General features: G+C 31.3%; 1 protein-coding gene and 1 long non-coding RNA gene across 4 annotated transcripts in view; both read left to right on the top strand.

Annotated features, from left to right (window-relative positions):
* Positions 1 to 17500, top strand: part of LOC133644104 (uncharacterized) — a 188007-nt gene that overhangs the window by 49071 nt on the left and 121436 nt on the right. The window contains exon 3 of one of the 3 annotated variants that reach the window (XR_009824725.1): positions 16795 to 17386. The exons of the other annotated variants lie outside the window; for them this stretch is intronic. This is a non-coding gene — a long non-coding RNA (uncharacterized LOC133644104). Of the gene's footprint in view, positions 1 to 16794; positions 17387 to 17500 lie in introns of those variants that run through there. 3 annotated transcript variants of the gene reach the window in all.
* Positions 11790 to 13494, top strand: LOC133644102 (transcription factor Sox-14). Its single transcript, XM_062038424.1, has one exon. The coding sequence runs from the start codon at positions 12086 to 12088 to the stop codon at positions 12815 to 12817; it is 732 nt and encodes a 243-aa protein (XP_061894408.1). The 5' UTR covers positions 11790 to 12085; the 3' UTR covers positions 12818 to 13494.

The raw sequence follows: 17500 nt of genomic DNA on the forward strand, positions 1-17500 counted from the left end.
ATGCAGACACATAAAAAGGTGTGGAAATGTCAGCAGAGCTTGTGAGGTTTTTTTGTGTGGTGGAAGTGGGGAGGGGGAGGTGGGAGGGAGGGTCTGGTCGAGCTTCAGCACCACGGACAGCTGCCGTGTGGATCTTTCATACAACATTACACTCAAATTCATTTAAAAAAGTGTATAAATATTCTTCACATTATAATTCAAATAAGCGCAAAATTGACAAACAAAGACGTGCATTGGATGGAAAAAAAAAAACACGCGTGGTGTCTTCCAACAACGGCAGCAAAAAAACAAACAAAAAAAAACGTGACAGGTGAGCCCTTTTTTGTTCTCCCTCAGCAATTAAACGCTGCGCCTTTATTAGGAGCATTATGATGTCACGCGTGGGAAGAACGCCGAGTGTCACACCTTCCTCCTCCACGCCACGCACGGCAGCAACAACAACGACGACGGCGCGGCGTTACCTTTCCACGCGCTTGTCCAGGAAGAAGTCGCTTCCACGGAAATCTCGCAAACCCACCCCCCACGCACCCCTCAAAAAAAAAAAAAAAATCCACTCTGACGCATGCGCAGTTAGAGAGAGAGTTGCTCGTGAAACAAAATAGCATATTGTATTATTCACCCTGCACCAGTGGTTGTTGATGTTATGCAGACATTTAGTCGTGTTTTTTTTTCTTCATTCTAAGCCCACTCGTGGTTTTGCAATCACACGCAAAAGTGCTCCAATAATCAGAGCTGAGAGGATCATATATCACACACGCGCACGCACAAAGAGTGGCCCTAGGGCCTTCTTGTGTTCTGCGTGAGCACACATGGCATTAGGCGATAAGGCGACTGTAATTATTATTAATGATAAATAGAATAATCATCAGGTTTTATTCTCACAGTAATTATTGCCTTTATAAAGATGTTTTCACACACACTGGGAAAAACACCACCAAATTGATATTTTTATTTTTTTTTAAAAACAACCAAAAAAACATGTATTTATTAGTTGTTAGTTGTAGTTACACTTGGGTGTCCAAAGTGTGGCCCAGGGGCCATTTCCGGCCGACAGGAAGGGGTTTTTTTTGGCCCTTGACATGTTCTGAAAATGAAATGAACTCATTATTCATGGGATGTATTAAATATAACACATTTTCTCTGTTTTTAATAACACAAAAGCTAAAAAACAACAACAATACCGTTTCAATTGTTTATACCTTGAATTGGTTTTAGCATATTTAATGCACAAAATAACATATTTTTATTTAAAAAAAATGTTAATCCATAAAAAATCCACAAAAAAGCTGGAAAAAAAACAAATAAACATGTATTTATTATTGCTGTTTTTAGTTGTAGTTACACTTGGGTGTCCAAAGTGCGGCCCAGGGGCCATTTTCTGCCCACAGGAAGGTTGTTTTTTTTTGGCCCTCGACATGTTCTGAAAATGAAATGAACTCATTATTCATGAGATGTATTAAATATAACACATTTTCTCTGTTTTTAATAACACAAAAGCTAAAAAAAACAAAAAAAAACAATACAGTTTCAATTGTTTATACGTTGAATTGGTTCTAGCATATTTAATGCACAAAATAACATTATATTTTTATTTTAAAAAAATGTTAATCCATAAAAAATCCACAAAAAAGCTGAAAAAAACAAACAAACATGTATTTATTATTGCTGTTTTTAGTTGTAGTTACACTTGGGTGTCCCAAGTGTGGCCCAGGGGCCATTTTCGGCCGGCAGGAAGGTTTTTTTTTGGCCCTTGACATGTTTTGAAAATGAAATGAACTCAATATTCATGAGATGTATTAAATATAACACATTTTCTCTGTTTTTAATAACACAAAAGCTAAGAAAACAATAAAGTTTCAATTGTATATACGTTGAATTGGTTTTAGCATATTTAATGCACAAAATAACATTATATTTTTATTTTAAAAAATGTAAAATCCATAAAAAAAATCCACAAAAAAGCTGAAAAAAAACAAACAAACATGTATTTATTATTACTGTTTTTAGTTGTAGTTACACTTGGGTGTCCAAAGTGTGGCCCAGGGGTCATTTTTGGCCCGCAGGAAGGTTTATTTTTTGGCCCTCGACATGTTCTGAAAAAGAAATGAACTCATTATTCATGAGATGTATTAAATATAACAAATTTTCTCTGTTTTTAATAACACAAAACCTAAGAAAACAATAAAGTTTCAATTGTTTATACGTTGAATTGGTTTTAGCATATTTAATGCACAAAATAACATTATATTTTTATTTTAAAAAATGTAAAATCCATTAAAAAAATCCACAAAAAAGCTGGAAAAAAACAAACAAACATGTATTTATTATTACTGTTTTTAGTTGTAGTTACACTTGGGTGTCCAAAGTGTGGCCCAGGGGCCATTTTTGGCCCGCAGGAAGGTTTATTTTTTGGCCCTCGACATGTTCTGAAAAAGAAATGAACTCATTATTCATGAGATGTATTAAATATAACATATTTTCTCTGTTTTTAATAACACAAAAGCTAAAAAAAAACAAAAAAACAATACCGTTTCAATTGTTTATACCTTGAATTGGTTTTAGCATATTTAATGCACAAAATAACATTATATTTTTATTTTAAAAAAATGTTAATCCATAAAAAATCCACAAAAAAGCTGAAAAAAAACAAATAAACGTGTATTTATTATTACTGTTTTTAGTTGTAGTTACACTTGGGTGTCCAAAGTGTGGCCCAGGAGCCATTTTCGGCCGACAGGAAGGTTTTTTTTGGCCCTCGACATGTTCTGAAAATGAAATGAACTCATTATTCATGGGAAGTATTAAATATAACACATTTTCTTTGTTTTTAATAACACAAAAGCTAAAAAACAACAACAACAATACCGTTTCAATTGTTTATACGTTGAATTGGTTTTAGCATATTTAATGCACAAAATAACATATTTTTATTTTTAAAAAATGTTAATCCATAAAAAATCCACAAAAAAGCTGAAAAAAAACAAATAAACGTGTATTTATTATTACTGTTTTTAGTTGTAGTTACACTTGGGTGTCCAAAGTGTGGCCCAGGAGCCATTTTCGGCCGACAGGAAGGTTTTTTTTGGCCCTCGACATGTTCTGAAAATGAAATGAACTCATTATTCATGGGAAGTATTAAATATAACACATTTTCTTTGTTTTTAATAACACAAAAGCTAAAAAACAACAACAACAATACCGTTTCAATTGTTTATACGTTGAATTGGTTTTAGCATATTTAATGCACAAAATAACATATTTTTATTTTTAAAAAATGTTAATCCATAAAAAATCCACAAAAAAGCTGAAAAAACCCAAATAAACATGTATTTATTATTGCTGTTTTTAGTTGTAGTTACACTTGGGTGTCCAAAGTGCGGCCCAGGGGCCATTTTCGGCCGACAGGAAGGTTTTTTTTTTGGCCCTCGACATGTTTTGAAAATTAAATGAACTCATTATTCATGGGAAGTATTAAATATAACACATTTTCTCTGTTTTTAATAACACAAAAGCTAAGAAAACAATAAAGTTTCAATTGTTTATACGTTGAATTGGTTTCAACATATTTAATGTACAAAATAAAATTAGATTTTTATTTTTAAAAAATGTTAATCCATAAAAAATCCACAAAAAAGCTGAAAAAAAAACAAACAAACATGTATTTATTATTGCTGTTTTTAGTTGTAGTTACACTTGGGTGTCCAAAGTGTGGCCCAGGGGCCATTTTCGGCCGGCAGGAAGGTTTTTTTTTTGGCCCTTGACATGTTTTGAAAATGAAATGAACTCATTATTCATGAGATGTATTAAATATAACACATTTTCTCTGTTTTTAATAACACAAAAGCTAAGAAAACAATAAAGTTTCAATTGTTTATACGTTGAATTGGTTTTAGCATATTTAATGTACAAAATAAAATTATATTTTTATTTAAAAAAAATGTTAATCCATAAAAAATCCACAAAAAAGCTGAAAAAAAAACAAATAAACATGTATTTATTATTGCTGTTTTTAGTTGTAGTTACACTTGGGTGTCCAAAGTGTGGCCCAGGAGCCATTTTCGGCCGACAGGAAGGTTTTTTTTGGCCCTCGACATGTTCTGAAAATGAAATGAACTCATTATTCATGGGAAGTATTAAATATAACACATTTTCTTTGTTTTTAATAACACAAAAGCTAAAAAACAACAACAACAATACCGTTTCAATTGTTTATACGTTGAATTGGTTTTAGCATATTTAATGCACAAAATAACATATTTTTATTTTTAAAAAATGTTAATCCATAAAAAATCCACAAAAAAGCTGAAAAAACCCAAATAAACATGTATTTATTATTGCTGTTTTTAGTTGTAGTTACACTTGGGTGTCCAAAGTGCGGCCCAGGGGCCATTTTCGGCCGACAGGAAGGTTTTTTTTTTGGCCCTCGACATGTTTTGAAAATGAAATGAACTCATTATTCATGGGATGTATTAAATATAACACATTTTCTCTGTTTTTAATAACACAAAAGCTAAGAAAACAATAAAGTTTCAATTGTTTATACGTTGAATTGGTTTCAACATATTTAATGTACAAAATAAAATTAGATTTTTATTTTTAAAAAATGTTAATCCATAAAAAATCCACAAAAAAGCTGAAAAAAAAACAAACAAACATGTATTTATTATTGCTGTTTTTAGTTGTAGTTACACTTGGGTGTCCAAAGTGTGGCCCAGGGGCCATTTTCGGCCGGCAGGAAGGTTTTTTTTTTGGCCCTTGACATGTTTTGAAAATGAAATGAACTCATTATTCATGAGATGTATTAAATATAACACATTTTCTCTGTTTTTAATAACACAAAAGCTAAGAAAACAATAAAGTTTCAATTGTTTATACGTTGAATTGGTTTTAGCATATTTACTGTACAAAATAAAATTATATTTTTATTTAAAAAAAATGTTAATCCATAAAAAATTCACAAAAAAGCTGAAAAAAACCAAACATGTATTTATTATTGCTGTTTTTAGTTGTAGTTACACTTGGGTGTCCAAAGTGCGGCCCAGGGGCCATTTTCTGCCCACAGGAAGGTTGTTTTTTTTGGCCCTCGACATGTTCTGAAAATGAAATGAATTCATTATTCATGAGACAATTAACATATTTATTGTACAAAATAAAATTATATATATATATTATTTTTTAAAAGTAAAATCCATACAAAAGCTAAAAACCGAACAAACATATATTTATTATTATTGTATTTGGTTTTAGTTACCCGAGGGTGTCCAAAGTGTGGCCCGGGGGCCATTTTCTGCCCACAGGTATAGTTTTTTATTGGCCCTCAACATGTTTTGAAAATGAAATGAACTCATTATTTAGATGTATTAGATATAACATATTTTCTCTGTTTCCAATAACACAAAAGCTAAGAAGCTAATACAGTTTCAATAGTTTATACATTTAATTGGTTTTAGCATATTGAATTTACAATATAAAATTATATTTTTGTTTTAAAAAAAAAAAATCCATAAAAAAGCTAAAACAAAACAAACATGTATTCATTATTACTGTTTTTTGTTTTTGGTTACACCAGGGTGTCCAAAGTGTGGCCCGGGGGCCATTTTCTGTCCACAGGTATTTGATGTCTGCAAACTTTTGATGATTTTGAAGTGTAAAAAAAAAAGGCCCCTGAGCCACACATTGGACACCACTGCTTGGACACCCTTGGCGCAAAAACAAAAACACAAATATTTGGAATATTTTTTTTTTGTGCCTTTTTAGGATTTTTTTGTCATATCAAATTGGCTTTATAATAATTTGTGTTATTAACAATGTCCCTCATTTGTTATCATTTGGTGTCTGCAAACTTTTGATGATTTTGAAGTGTAAAAAAAAATAAAAAAATAAAAAAAGCCAAAGTGAGCCACACTTTGGACACCACAAATATTTGTTTTATTTTTTTTTTAGCCTTTTTATGATTTTTTTGTCATAAAAATATCAAATTGGCAACAACAATTTGTAATATTAATAACTTCCCTCATTTTTGTTCATTAAATGTCTGCAAATGAGGAAACTTTTCATGGTTTTGAAGTGTAAAAAAAACCCTCTTTGGACCCCACAGCTTGGACACCCTTGGAGCAAAAACACAAAAATTTGGAATTTTTTTTTTATAATTTTTTTTTATTTTTAGCCTTTTTATGATTTTTTTGTCATAAAAATATCAAATTGTCTCTACAATAATTTGTGTTACTAACAATTTAATATCTGCAAACTTTTGATGATTTTGAAATGTAAAAAAAAAAAAAAAAAAGTCTCCTGAGCCACACTTTGGACACCACTGCTTGGACACCCTAGGCGCAAAAACAAAAATATTCAGATAATTTGTATTTTTTTTTAGCCTTTTTATGATAAAAATATCAAATTGTTTCTATAATTATTTGTGTTATCAACAATTTCCCTCATTTGTGTTCATTTAAATGTCTGCAAACTTTTGATGATTTTTGAAGTGTAAAAAAACAACAAAAAACACTTTGGACACCCTTGGAGCAAAAACACAAATATTTTGATTATTTTTATATATTTTTTTAGTCTTTTTATGATTTTTTTTGTCATAAAAATATCAAATTGGCAACAACAATTTGTAATATTAATAATTTCCCTCATTTTTGTTCATTGAATGTCTGCAAATGAGGAAACTTTTCATGGTTTTGAAGTGTAAAAAAAAACCCACTTTGGACCCCACAGCTTGGACACCCTTGGAGCAGAAACACAAAAATTTGGAAATTTTTTTTTATAATTTTTTTTTTTTTTAGCCTTTTTATGATTTGTTTGTCATAAAAATATCAAATTGTCTCTACAATAATTTGTGTTACTAACAATGTAATATCTGCAAACTTTTGATGATTTTGAAATGTAAAAAAAAAAAAAAAAAAAAAAAGTCTCCTGAGCCACACTTTGGACACCACTGCTTGGACACCCTAGGCGCAAAAACAAAAATATTCAGATAATTTGTATTTTTTTTTAGCCTTTTTATGATAAAAATATCAAATTGTTTCTACAATAATTTGTGTTATCAACAATTTCCCTCATTTGTGTTCATTTAAATGTCTGCAAACTTTTGATGATTTTGAAGTGTAAAAAAACCAAAAAAAAACCACTTTGGACACCCTTGGAGCAAAAACACAAATATTTGGAATTTTTTATTTATTTAATTTTTTTGCCTTTTTATGATTTTTTGTCATAAAATATCAAATAGGCTTTACAATCATTTGTATTACAAACAATTTAATGTCTGCAAACTTTTGATGATTTTGAAATGTAAAAAAGACCAAAAAAATGTGGACACCACTGCTTGGACACCCTTGGAGCAAAAACAAAAATATTCAGATTTTATTTAATTATTTTTAGCCTTTTTATGATTTTTTTTGTCATAAAAATATCAAATTGTTACTGCAATTATCAACAATTTCCCTCATTTGTGTTCATTTAAATGTCTGCAAACTTTTGATGATTTTTGAAGTGTAAAAAAACAAAAACAAAACACTTTGGACACCACTGCTTGGACACCCTTGGAGCAAAAACACAAATATTTAGATTTTTTTTAATTTTTTTGCCGTTTTATGATTTTTTTGTCATAAAAATATCTAATTTGTTCTACAATTTGTGTTATTAACAATTTCCCTCATTTGTGTTAATTTGATGTCTGCAAACTTTTGATGATTTTGAAGTGTAAAAAAACACCCTTAGAGCAAAAACACAAATATTTGTATTATTTTTATATATTTTTTAGCCTTTTTATGACTTTTTTTTGTCATAAATATATCAAATTGGCAACAACAATTTGTAATATTAATAATTTCCCTCATTTTTGTTCATTGAATGTCTGCAAATGAGGTAACTTTTGATAATTTTGAAGTGTAAAAAAAACCCACTTTGGACACCCTTGGAGTAAAAACACAAATATTTTGATTATTTTTATATTTTTTAGCCTTTTTATGATTTTTTTGTCATAAATATATATAATTGGCAACAACAATTTGTAATATTAATAATTTCCCTCATTTTTGTTCATTGAATGTCTGCAAATGAGGAAACTTTTGATGATTTTGAAGTGTAAAAAAAAACAAAAAACACTTTGGACACCACTGCTTGGACACCCTTAGAGCAAAAACACAAATATTTTGATTATTTTTATATATTTTTTTAGTCTTTTTATGATTTTTTTTGTCATAAAAATATCAAATTGGCAACAACAATTTGTAATATTAATAATTTCCCTCATTTTTGTTCATTGAATGTCTGCAAATGAGGAAACTTTTCATGGTTTTGAAGTGTAAAAAAAAACCCACTTTGGACCCCACAGCTTGGACACCCTTGGAGCAAAAACACAAAAATTTGGAAAAAAATTTTTATAATTTTTTTTTTTTTTAGCCTTTTTATGATTTCTTTGTCATAAAAATATCAAATTGTCTCTACAATAATTTGTGTTACTAACAATTTAATATCTGCAAACTTTTGATGATTTTGAAATGTAAAAAAAAAAAAAAAAAAAAAAAGTCTCCTGAGCCACACTTTGGACACCACTGCTCGGACACCCTAGGCGCAAAAACAAAAATATTCAGATAATTTGTATTTTTTTTTTAGCCTTTTTATGATAAAAATATCAAATTGTTTCTACAATAATTTGTGTTATCAACAATTTCCCTCATTTGTGTTCATTTAAATGTCTGCAAACTTTTGATGATTTTGAAGTGTAAAAAAACCAAAAAAAACCCACTTTGGACACCCTTGGAGCAAAAACACAAATATTTGGAATTTTTTATTTATTTAATTTTTTTGCCTTTTTATGATTTTTTGTCATAAAATATCAAATAGGCTTTACAATCATTTGTATTACAAACAATTTAATGTCTGCAAACTTTTGATGATTTTGAAATGTAAAAAAGACCAAAAAAATGTGGACACCACTGCTTGGACACCCTTGGAGCAAAAACAAAAATATTCAGATTTTATTTAATTATTTTTAGCCTTTTTATGATTTTTTTTGTCATAAAAATATCAAATTGTTACTGCAATTATCAACAATTTCCCTCATTTGTGTTCATTTAAATGTCTGCAAACTTTTGATGATTTTTGAAGTGTAAAAAAACAAAAACAAAACACTTTGGACACCACTGCTTGGACACCCTTGGAGCAAAAACACAAATATTTAGATTTTTTTTAATTTTTTTGCCGTTTTATGATTTTTTTGTCATAAAAATATCTAATTTTTTCTACAATTTGTGTTATTAACAATTTCCCTCATTTGTGTTAATTTGATGTCTGCAAACTTTTGATGATTTTGAAGTGTAAAAAAACACCCTTAGAGCAAAAACACAAATATTTGTATTATTTTTATATATTTTTTAGCCTTTTTATGACTTTTTTTTGTCATAAATATATCAAATTGGCAACAACAATTTGTAATATTAATAATTTCCCTCATTTTTGTTCATTGAATGTCTGCAAATGAGGTAACTTTTGATAATTTTGAAGTGTAAAAAAACCCCACTTTGGACACCCTTGGAGTAAAAACACAAATATTTTGATTATTTTTATATTTTTTAGCCTTTTTATGATTTTTTTTGTCATAAATATATATAATTGGCAACAACAATTTGTAATATTAATAATTTCCCTCATTTTTGTTCATTGAATGTCTGCAAATGAGGAAACTTTTGATGATTTTGAAGTGTAAAAAAAAAACAAAAAACACTTTGGACACCACTGCTTGGACACCCTTAGAGCAAAAACACAAATATTTGTATTATTTTTATATTTTTTTTAGCCTTTTTATGACTTTTTTTTGGTCATAAATATATCAAATTGGCAACAAAAATTTGTAATATTAATAATTTCCCTCATTTTTGTTCATTGAATGTCTGAAAATGAGGAAACTTTTGATGATTTTGAAGTGTAAAAAACAAAAAAAAAAACACTTTGGACACCCTTGGAGCAAAAACACAAATATTTGGAATTTTTTAATTTATTTTATTTTTTTAGCCTTTTTATGATTTTTTGTCATAAAATATCAAATAGGCTTTACAATAATTTGTATTACAAACAATTTAATGTCTGCAAACTTTTGATGATTTTGAAATGTAAAAAAGACAAAAAAAATGTGGACACCACTGCTTGGACACCCTTGGTGCAAAAACAAAAATATTCAGATTTTATTGAATTATTTTTAGCCTTTTTATGATTTTTTTGTCATAAAAATATCAAATTGTTTCTACAATTATCAACAATTTCCCTCATTTGTGTTCATTTAAATGTCTGCAAACCTTTGATGATTTTTGAAGTGTAAAAAAACAAAAACAAAACACTTTGGACACCACTGCTTGGACACCCTTGGAGCAAAAACACAAATATTTAGATTTTTTTGATTTTTTTGCCGTTTTATGATTTTTTTGTCATAAAAATATCTAATTGTTTCTACAGTAATTTGTGTTATTAACAATTTCCCTCATTTGTGTTCATTTGATGTCTGCAAACTTTTGATGATTTTGAAGTGTAAAAAAACACCCTTAGAGCAAAAACACAAATATTTTTATTATTTTTATATTTTTTTTAGCCTTTTTATGACTTTTTTTTTGTCATAAATATATCAAATTGGCAACAAAAATTTGTAATATTAATAATTTCCCTCATTTTTGTTCATTGAATGTCTGCAAATGAGGAAACTTTTGATGATTTTGAAGTGTAAAAAACAAAAAAAAACCACTTTGGACACCCTTGGAGCAAAAACACAAATATTTGGAATTTTTTATTTATTTTATTTTTTAGCCTTTTTATGATTTTTTGTCATAAAATATCAAATAGGCTTTACAATAATTTGTATTACAAACAATTTAATGTCTGCAAACTTTTGATGATTTTGAAATGTAAAAAAGACCCCAAAAAAATGTGGACACCACTGCTTGGACACCCTTGGCGCAAAAACAAAAATATTCAGATTTTATTTAATTATTTTTAGCCTTTTTAGGATTTTTTTTGTCATAAAAATATCAAATTGCTTCTACAAGAATTTGTGTTATCAACAATTTCCCTCATTTGTGTTCATTTAAATGTCTGCAAACATTTGATGATTTTTGAAGTGTAAAAAAAACAAAAACCACTTTGGATACCACTGCTTGGACACCCTTGGAGCAAAAACACAAATATTTAGATTTTTTTAAAACATTTTTATTTTTTTGCCGTTTTATGATTTTTTTGTCATAAAAATATCAAATTGCTTCTACAATTATCAACAATTTCCCTCATTTGTGTTCATTTAAATGTCTGCAAACTTTTGATGATTTCTGAAGTGTAAAAAAAAAAAAAAAAAAAGCCCCTGAGCCCCACTTTGGACACACCTGCATTACGGTAATTGCAATAAAGTGCGAGGCAAATGACTCTAATGGCGTCACGTGTCCAGAGTGGGTGTGGGCAGGGAGGGGGGGGGGTCCTCTCTCTCTCTTTCTCTCTCTCTCTCTCTCTCCACACACACACACACACACACACAGGCGCGCACACCTATATGATGCGGCGCGCCCCGCGAAGGTGCTGATTGGACGGCCAGGTTGCGCCGGTGCGGCCGTGGCCCCGCCCCCTCTCATTATGTCACATCGCGTGCGAGGAAGCGCGCCATCCCAGCCTTTGAACTTGGCCGACTTCGGCGTCCGTCTCTCCCGCAGCCGCTCAGCACTTTCCCAGCAGGGCCGCCCGCAGGTGCGAGGAAGCCACGGAGCGCGCGCGCGCGCGACCGGAACGGACGGAGCGACGTACTTTTTTTTTTTTTTTTTTTTTTTTTTTCTTTTTTTTTTTTTTTTTTTTCTCCTTTTTTTTTTTAACTTCCTCTCTCTTCGCCTATACCGGATTTCTCCGTGGCTGGACTCTACTCGTCTGGATTTAGTTGGAGAAAGTTCCGCGTTTCTTCTCTCCCGGTGCGCGCGGTCTCGCACCTGGACAGGTGAGCTCCCTTTTTTCTCCCCGCGCGCCGGCCGAAGCCGATAAGAAGACCCCCCCCCAAAACCCCCCTCCCTTCCCCGGTCCCCCTTTCCCTACCCTCCCCCCCACCCGCCCCCCTAAGATGTCCAAACCGGCCGACCACATCAAGCGGCCCATGAACGCCTTCATGGTCTGGTCCCGGGGCCAGCGGCGCAAGATGGCGCAGGAGAACCCCAAGATGCACAACTCTGAGATCAGCAAGCGTCTGGGCGCGGAGTGGAAGCTCCTGTCCGAGTCCGAGAAGCGGCCCTACATCGACGAGGCCAAGCGGCTGCGTGCGCAGCACATGAAGGAGCACCCGGACTACAAGTACCGGCCCCGGCGCAAGCCCAAGAACCTGCTGAAGAAGGACCGGTACGTGTTCCCGCTGCCTTACCTGGGCGACACGGAGCACCTGAAGGGTCTGCCGGTGTCCGCCGCCGCCGCGGCCGCGGCCGCCGCCGCCGCGGACTCCCTGCTGAGCGCCTCGGAGAAGGCGCGCGCCTTCCTGCCCCCGACCTCGGGCCCCTACTCCTTCCTGGACCCCAGCCAGTTCGGCCAGAAGATGGGCGAGATGCCGCACTCCCTGGGCGCCGGCTCGCTGCCCTACGCCTCCTCCCTGGGCTACCAGAACGGCGCCTTCGGCCCGCTGGGCTGCCCCACGCAGCACACCCACACCCACCCGTCGCCCACGAACCCGGGCTACGTGGTGCCGTGCAACTGCAGCGCCTGGTCCACGTCCACGCTGCAGCCGCCCGTGGCCTACATACTCTTCCCAGGTATGACCAAGACTGGCCTCGACCCGTACTCGTCCGCGCACGCCGCCGCCATGTAACCGCGTCGGCTATGCATGCGCAGACGCGCGCACACGGACAGAAATCACGCGCGTTTTTGGACTTTAAACAACAACAAAAAAAAGGAAAAAAAAAAAAGTTCCTGAGGGGACTTTGATGTAAATGTTTATATGGCCGCCGCGGGAAAAAGGAGGCCTTCAACTTTATTTATTGTGTAAATGTCTTTTCATTTGGCGCAATCATATTTGATATGAAATACGGGTTTTATTGTTTATAATCACACTTTATTCTTTGACCCACTTGTGATTCTCTGCTGGAAAAGAACAACAACAAAAAAAAGACTTGCACGCTCGTTTTTTTTTGAAATGGAGATTTTTCTGATTTTTTTTTGTTGTTTTTTGTTGATTTGCTGACAATTTGGAGGAGTTGATGTGTATTTTCTATCTAATATTTCATGTAATCTAGAAGGTTCCAGAGAGAATCCAATAAAGACAATCCGTCTTCACCCCCCACCTCCCCCCCTGCACCATTATTGGGACGGCGCTCAAGCAGAAATACACGGAAGGGACGGCTTAAAATGACTAAGTGATGAGGAAAATTAGTTTGAAATTCTTGTCATTTTTTTCCTAGAATTTTATTTTTTTTTTTTAAATGAAGAGGGAAAATATGTATTTCATGCTGTATAATTATTTAAAACAACTTTAATGACTAGAAATTACCTGTTTTTTAAATAGTTGTTTTTGTCAATGAAGAGGGAAAATAATTAAAATTATTTAAAAAGAAAAAAAAAAAGATTGTCAGAAAAGACCATTTTCATGTTCAAATGTAGAGGGGAAATATTTATTTGATCACTAATTATTTAAAAAAAAAAAAAAAAAATGTTGATGGCTAGAAATGACCTGTTTTTTATATAGTATTTTTTTTAAATGAAGAGACAAAATAGTTAAAATTATTTAAAAAAAAAAAAAAAAAAAAAAGATCGTCAGAAAAGACCATTTTCATGTTCAAATGAAGAGGGAAAATATTTATTTGATCACTAATTATTTTTAAAAAAAAATAATAAAAATGTTGATGGCTAGAAATGACCAGTTTTTTATATAGTATTTTTTTTTTAAATGAAGAGACAAAATAGTTAAAATTATTTAAAAAAAAAAAAAAAAGATCGTCAGAAAAGACCATTTTCATGTTCAAATGAAGAGGGAAAATATTTATTTGATCACTTATCATTATTTTAAAAAAAAAAATGTTGATGGCTAAAAATGACCTGTTTTTTATATAGTATTTTTTTTTTTTTAATGAATAGAGAAAATAGTTAAAATTATTTTTTTTTAAATAAAATAAAGATTGTCAGAAAAGACCATTTTTATGTTCAAATTAAGAGGGGAAATATTTATTTGATGCTTAATAATTATTTTAAAAAACGTTAATGGCTCGAAATGACCTGTTTTTCTTAATAGTTTTTTTTAAATGAATAGGGAAAATAGTTAAAATTATTATTTTTAAAAAGATTGTCAGAAAATACAATTTTTATGTTCAAATGAAGAGGGAAAATATTTATTTGATGCTTAATAATTATTTTATAAAATGTTAATGGCCTGAAATGACCTGTTTTTCTTAATAGTTTTTTTTAAATGAAGAGGGAAAATAGTTTTTAAAAAAAAAATGTTTTAAGATTGTCAGAAAAGACCATTTTTATGTTCAAATGAAGAGGGAACATATTTATTTGATGCTTTATAATTAGTTTAAAAAACGTTAATGGCTCTAAATGACCTGTTTGTTTAAATAGTATGTTTTTAAATGAAGAGGGAAAATAGCTAAAATTATTATTTTTTTAAATATTGTCAGAAAAGACCATTTTTATGTTCAAATTAAGAGGGAAATATTTATTTGATGCTTTATAGTTATTTTAAAAAAAGGTTAATGGCTCGAAATGACCTGTTTTTTTTAAAATAGTATGTTTTTAAATGAAGAGGGAAAATAGCTAAAATTATTTTTTTTTTAAAGATTCTCAGAAAATACAATTTTTATGTTCAAATTAAGAGGGAAAATATTTATTTGGCGCTTTATAATTAGTTTAAAAAACGTTAATGGCTCTAAATGACCTGTTTTTTAAATAGTATGTTTTTAAATGAAGAGGGAAAATAGCTAAAAAAAAAATGTTTTTAAAGATTGTCAGGAAAGACCTTTTTTATGTTCAAATGAAGAGGGAAAATATTTATTTTATGCTTTATAGTTATTTTAAAAAACGTTAATGCTAGAAATGACCTGTTTTTTTTTAAATAGTTTTTTTTTTTTTAATGAAGAGGGAAAATAGTTAAAATAATTTTTTAGAAAAAAGATTGTCAGAAAGACCATTTTTATGTTCAAATGAAGAGGGAAAATATTTATTTGATCACTTATCTTTTTTTTTTTTTTAAAAACGTTGATGGCTAGAAATGACTTGCTTTTTTAATATTTGTTAAAAATGAAGAGGGAAACTAGTTAAAATTGTTAAAAAAAAATAAAAGATTGTCAAATGACCATTTTCATGTTCAAATGAACAGTGAATATATTTATTTGATCACTTATAATTATTAGTATTTATTTATTTTCACACATAGGTGCATGGTTGCCCCTGTTTTCTAAATATTATTTGTTAAAAATGACAATAGGAAATAGTTAAAAAAAACAAAATAATAATAATTGTCAGAAATGACCATTTTCAAGTTCAACTGAACAGTGAATATATTTATTTTATCACTTATAATTATTTTTTAAAAAAAACAACGTTGATGGCTAGAAATTACCGTTTTTTTCCCCCCAATATTATTTGTTAAAAATGACGAAAGAAAATGGTTAAAATTATAAAAGTGAACAGTGAAGATATTTATTTGATCACTTATAATGTTTTTTTTTTTTTTTTCAAACATAGGTGCATGGTTAGAAATGACCTGTTTTTAAAAAAAATTAAAAATGAAGAGGGAAAATAGTTTAAATTATTTTAAAAAATATATGTAAATGAAGAGGAAAACTGTTTATTTTATCACTTGTTATTTTTAAAGGTGGTTAAAACTCACCTGTTTAAAAAAAATGTTATTTGTTAAAAATGAAGATAAGATAAGACAAGAAAATAAATCAAAGGAAGACCGAAAAATTTTATTTTATCACGTATAATTATTTTGAAAAAACCTAGATGTAAAAAAATGATCTGTTTTTAATTTATTAAAAATAATAATATTATGTTAAAAATAAAGAAGGGAAAATAGTAAAAGTTTTACACGCCAAAAAACGTTCTAAATTAAATACTTTGATAATTAGATAATATTTTAATGATTTAAATGTTGTGGCATGCATTGTCTGCACTTAATAACATCAACTGACATACAAACAAGATTGGAAATGAGAAAAGGAGGATGACAACAACAAAAAAAGTTACAATTAAAAAAAAGAAGGAACATATTGTCCGAAATTATTATTTTTTTTGCTGTTTGAAAAATATATACTAAGAGAAAAAAATAGTTTAATGAATTCGAAAATAGATATGCACAGAAATGACAAGTTTTAACATTATAATTTATGATAAAGGGAAAATATTTAAATGTCTTTGATCAGAAACGATAGATAGATAGATGGTACTTTATTTATTTATTTATTTATTTAACGATATGAAGACAGATTAATTTGTTAAGAAAATACCTCAAATGGGAAAAAATAATTATGTATTGTCAGAAATGACAACAAATTGAAAACACTTGAATAATATGATTTGAAGGGAAACTGTATTTAAAAGATGTATGTTCAGAAATGACACATTTTAAACTTTAGATTAAATGATAAAAAAGTAAATATGTGCAGTTATTGGTGAGGGTAATACAAATGTATGAAAACAATTTGTTTTTAAAGGACATAATTTTTTACAATATATAAAACGTCAGAAAAAAAAAGTATTAATTATTTTCCGAACTTCCAAATGTTCTTTTTTTTTTTCCTTTGGAGGACTTTTCGTGGTTTTTTTGTTTTTTTTTATTTGTATCCCCAGCCCAGGAGAGGCAAGGGAAGGCAGGAAGGAGAGCGGGAGGGAGGGAGCCTCCCTGGAGGGATCCCCCGCTCGTCAGACCCGTTTGACGGCTTCATGGCTCCCAGCAGGGACCCACGCCAAGTGGATCATCAGGAACAAAAAAAAAAAAAAAAAAACCACAAATCTTTGACTTCGTGCATCCCGAAACTTGTCTGCAACTTTGATGAGTCAGCCCAAAACCTCACCTTTTTTAAAAAAAAAAAGAAAAAAAGATGACTTGTTTCAACATGCGTGCGCACTCATTAAGACAAAAGAAGACACACGCAGGAACGATACACGCGTGTGTGCGCGCCCCCCGCGCTCCTCCTCCTCCTCCTCCCCACTCAACCGGGAGCGCATTTCTAATTAAGAATTTAATTTTCCACGTACAAATTGTTGACTTTATCTGGCGGGAACACATGCTGCTGCCGCGGCGTGGAGGAGCGGAGGCGCAATCTCGCCCCGCGGGGGGGGTGTGGAAATTTAGGGAAGCGCGCATGCAGGTGCGCGACAGTGTCGTAAATCATCAGTTAAATGAAGACGCGTCAAGTTTCATCCCAATTTCTAACAATAGTTAATAATAATGGACGTGTTGCGTCATGCGTTGTTTACAATAAATAACAATCATCCTCACTTTTAATATTTTTCTTGTCGTTCTTAATCTCTTTATTTAATTGCATTTATATTT

Source organism: Entelurus aequoreus, linkage group LG27, assembly GCF_033978785.1.
Source record: "Entelurus aequoreus isolate RoL-2023_Sb linkage group LG27, RoL_Eaeq_v1.1, whole genome shotgun sequence".
In the NCBI taxonomy this organism is placed as follows: Eukaryota; Metazoa; Chordata; class Actinopteri; order Syngnathiformes; family Syngnathidae; genus Entelurus; species Entelurus aequoreus.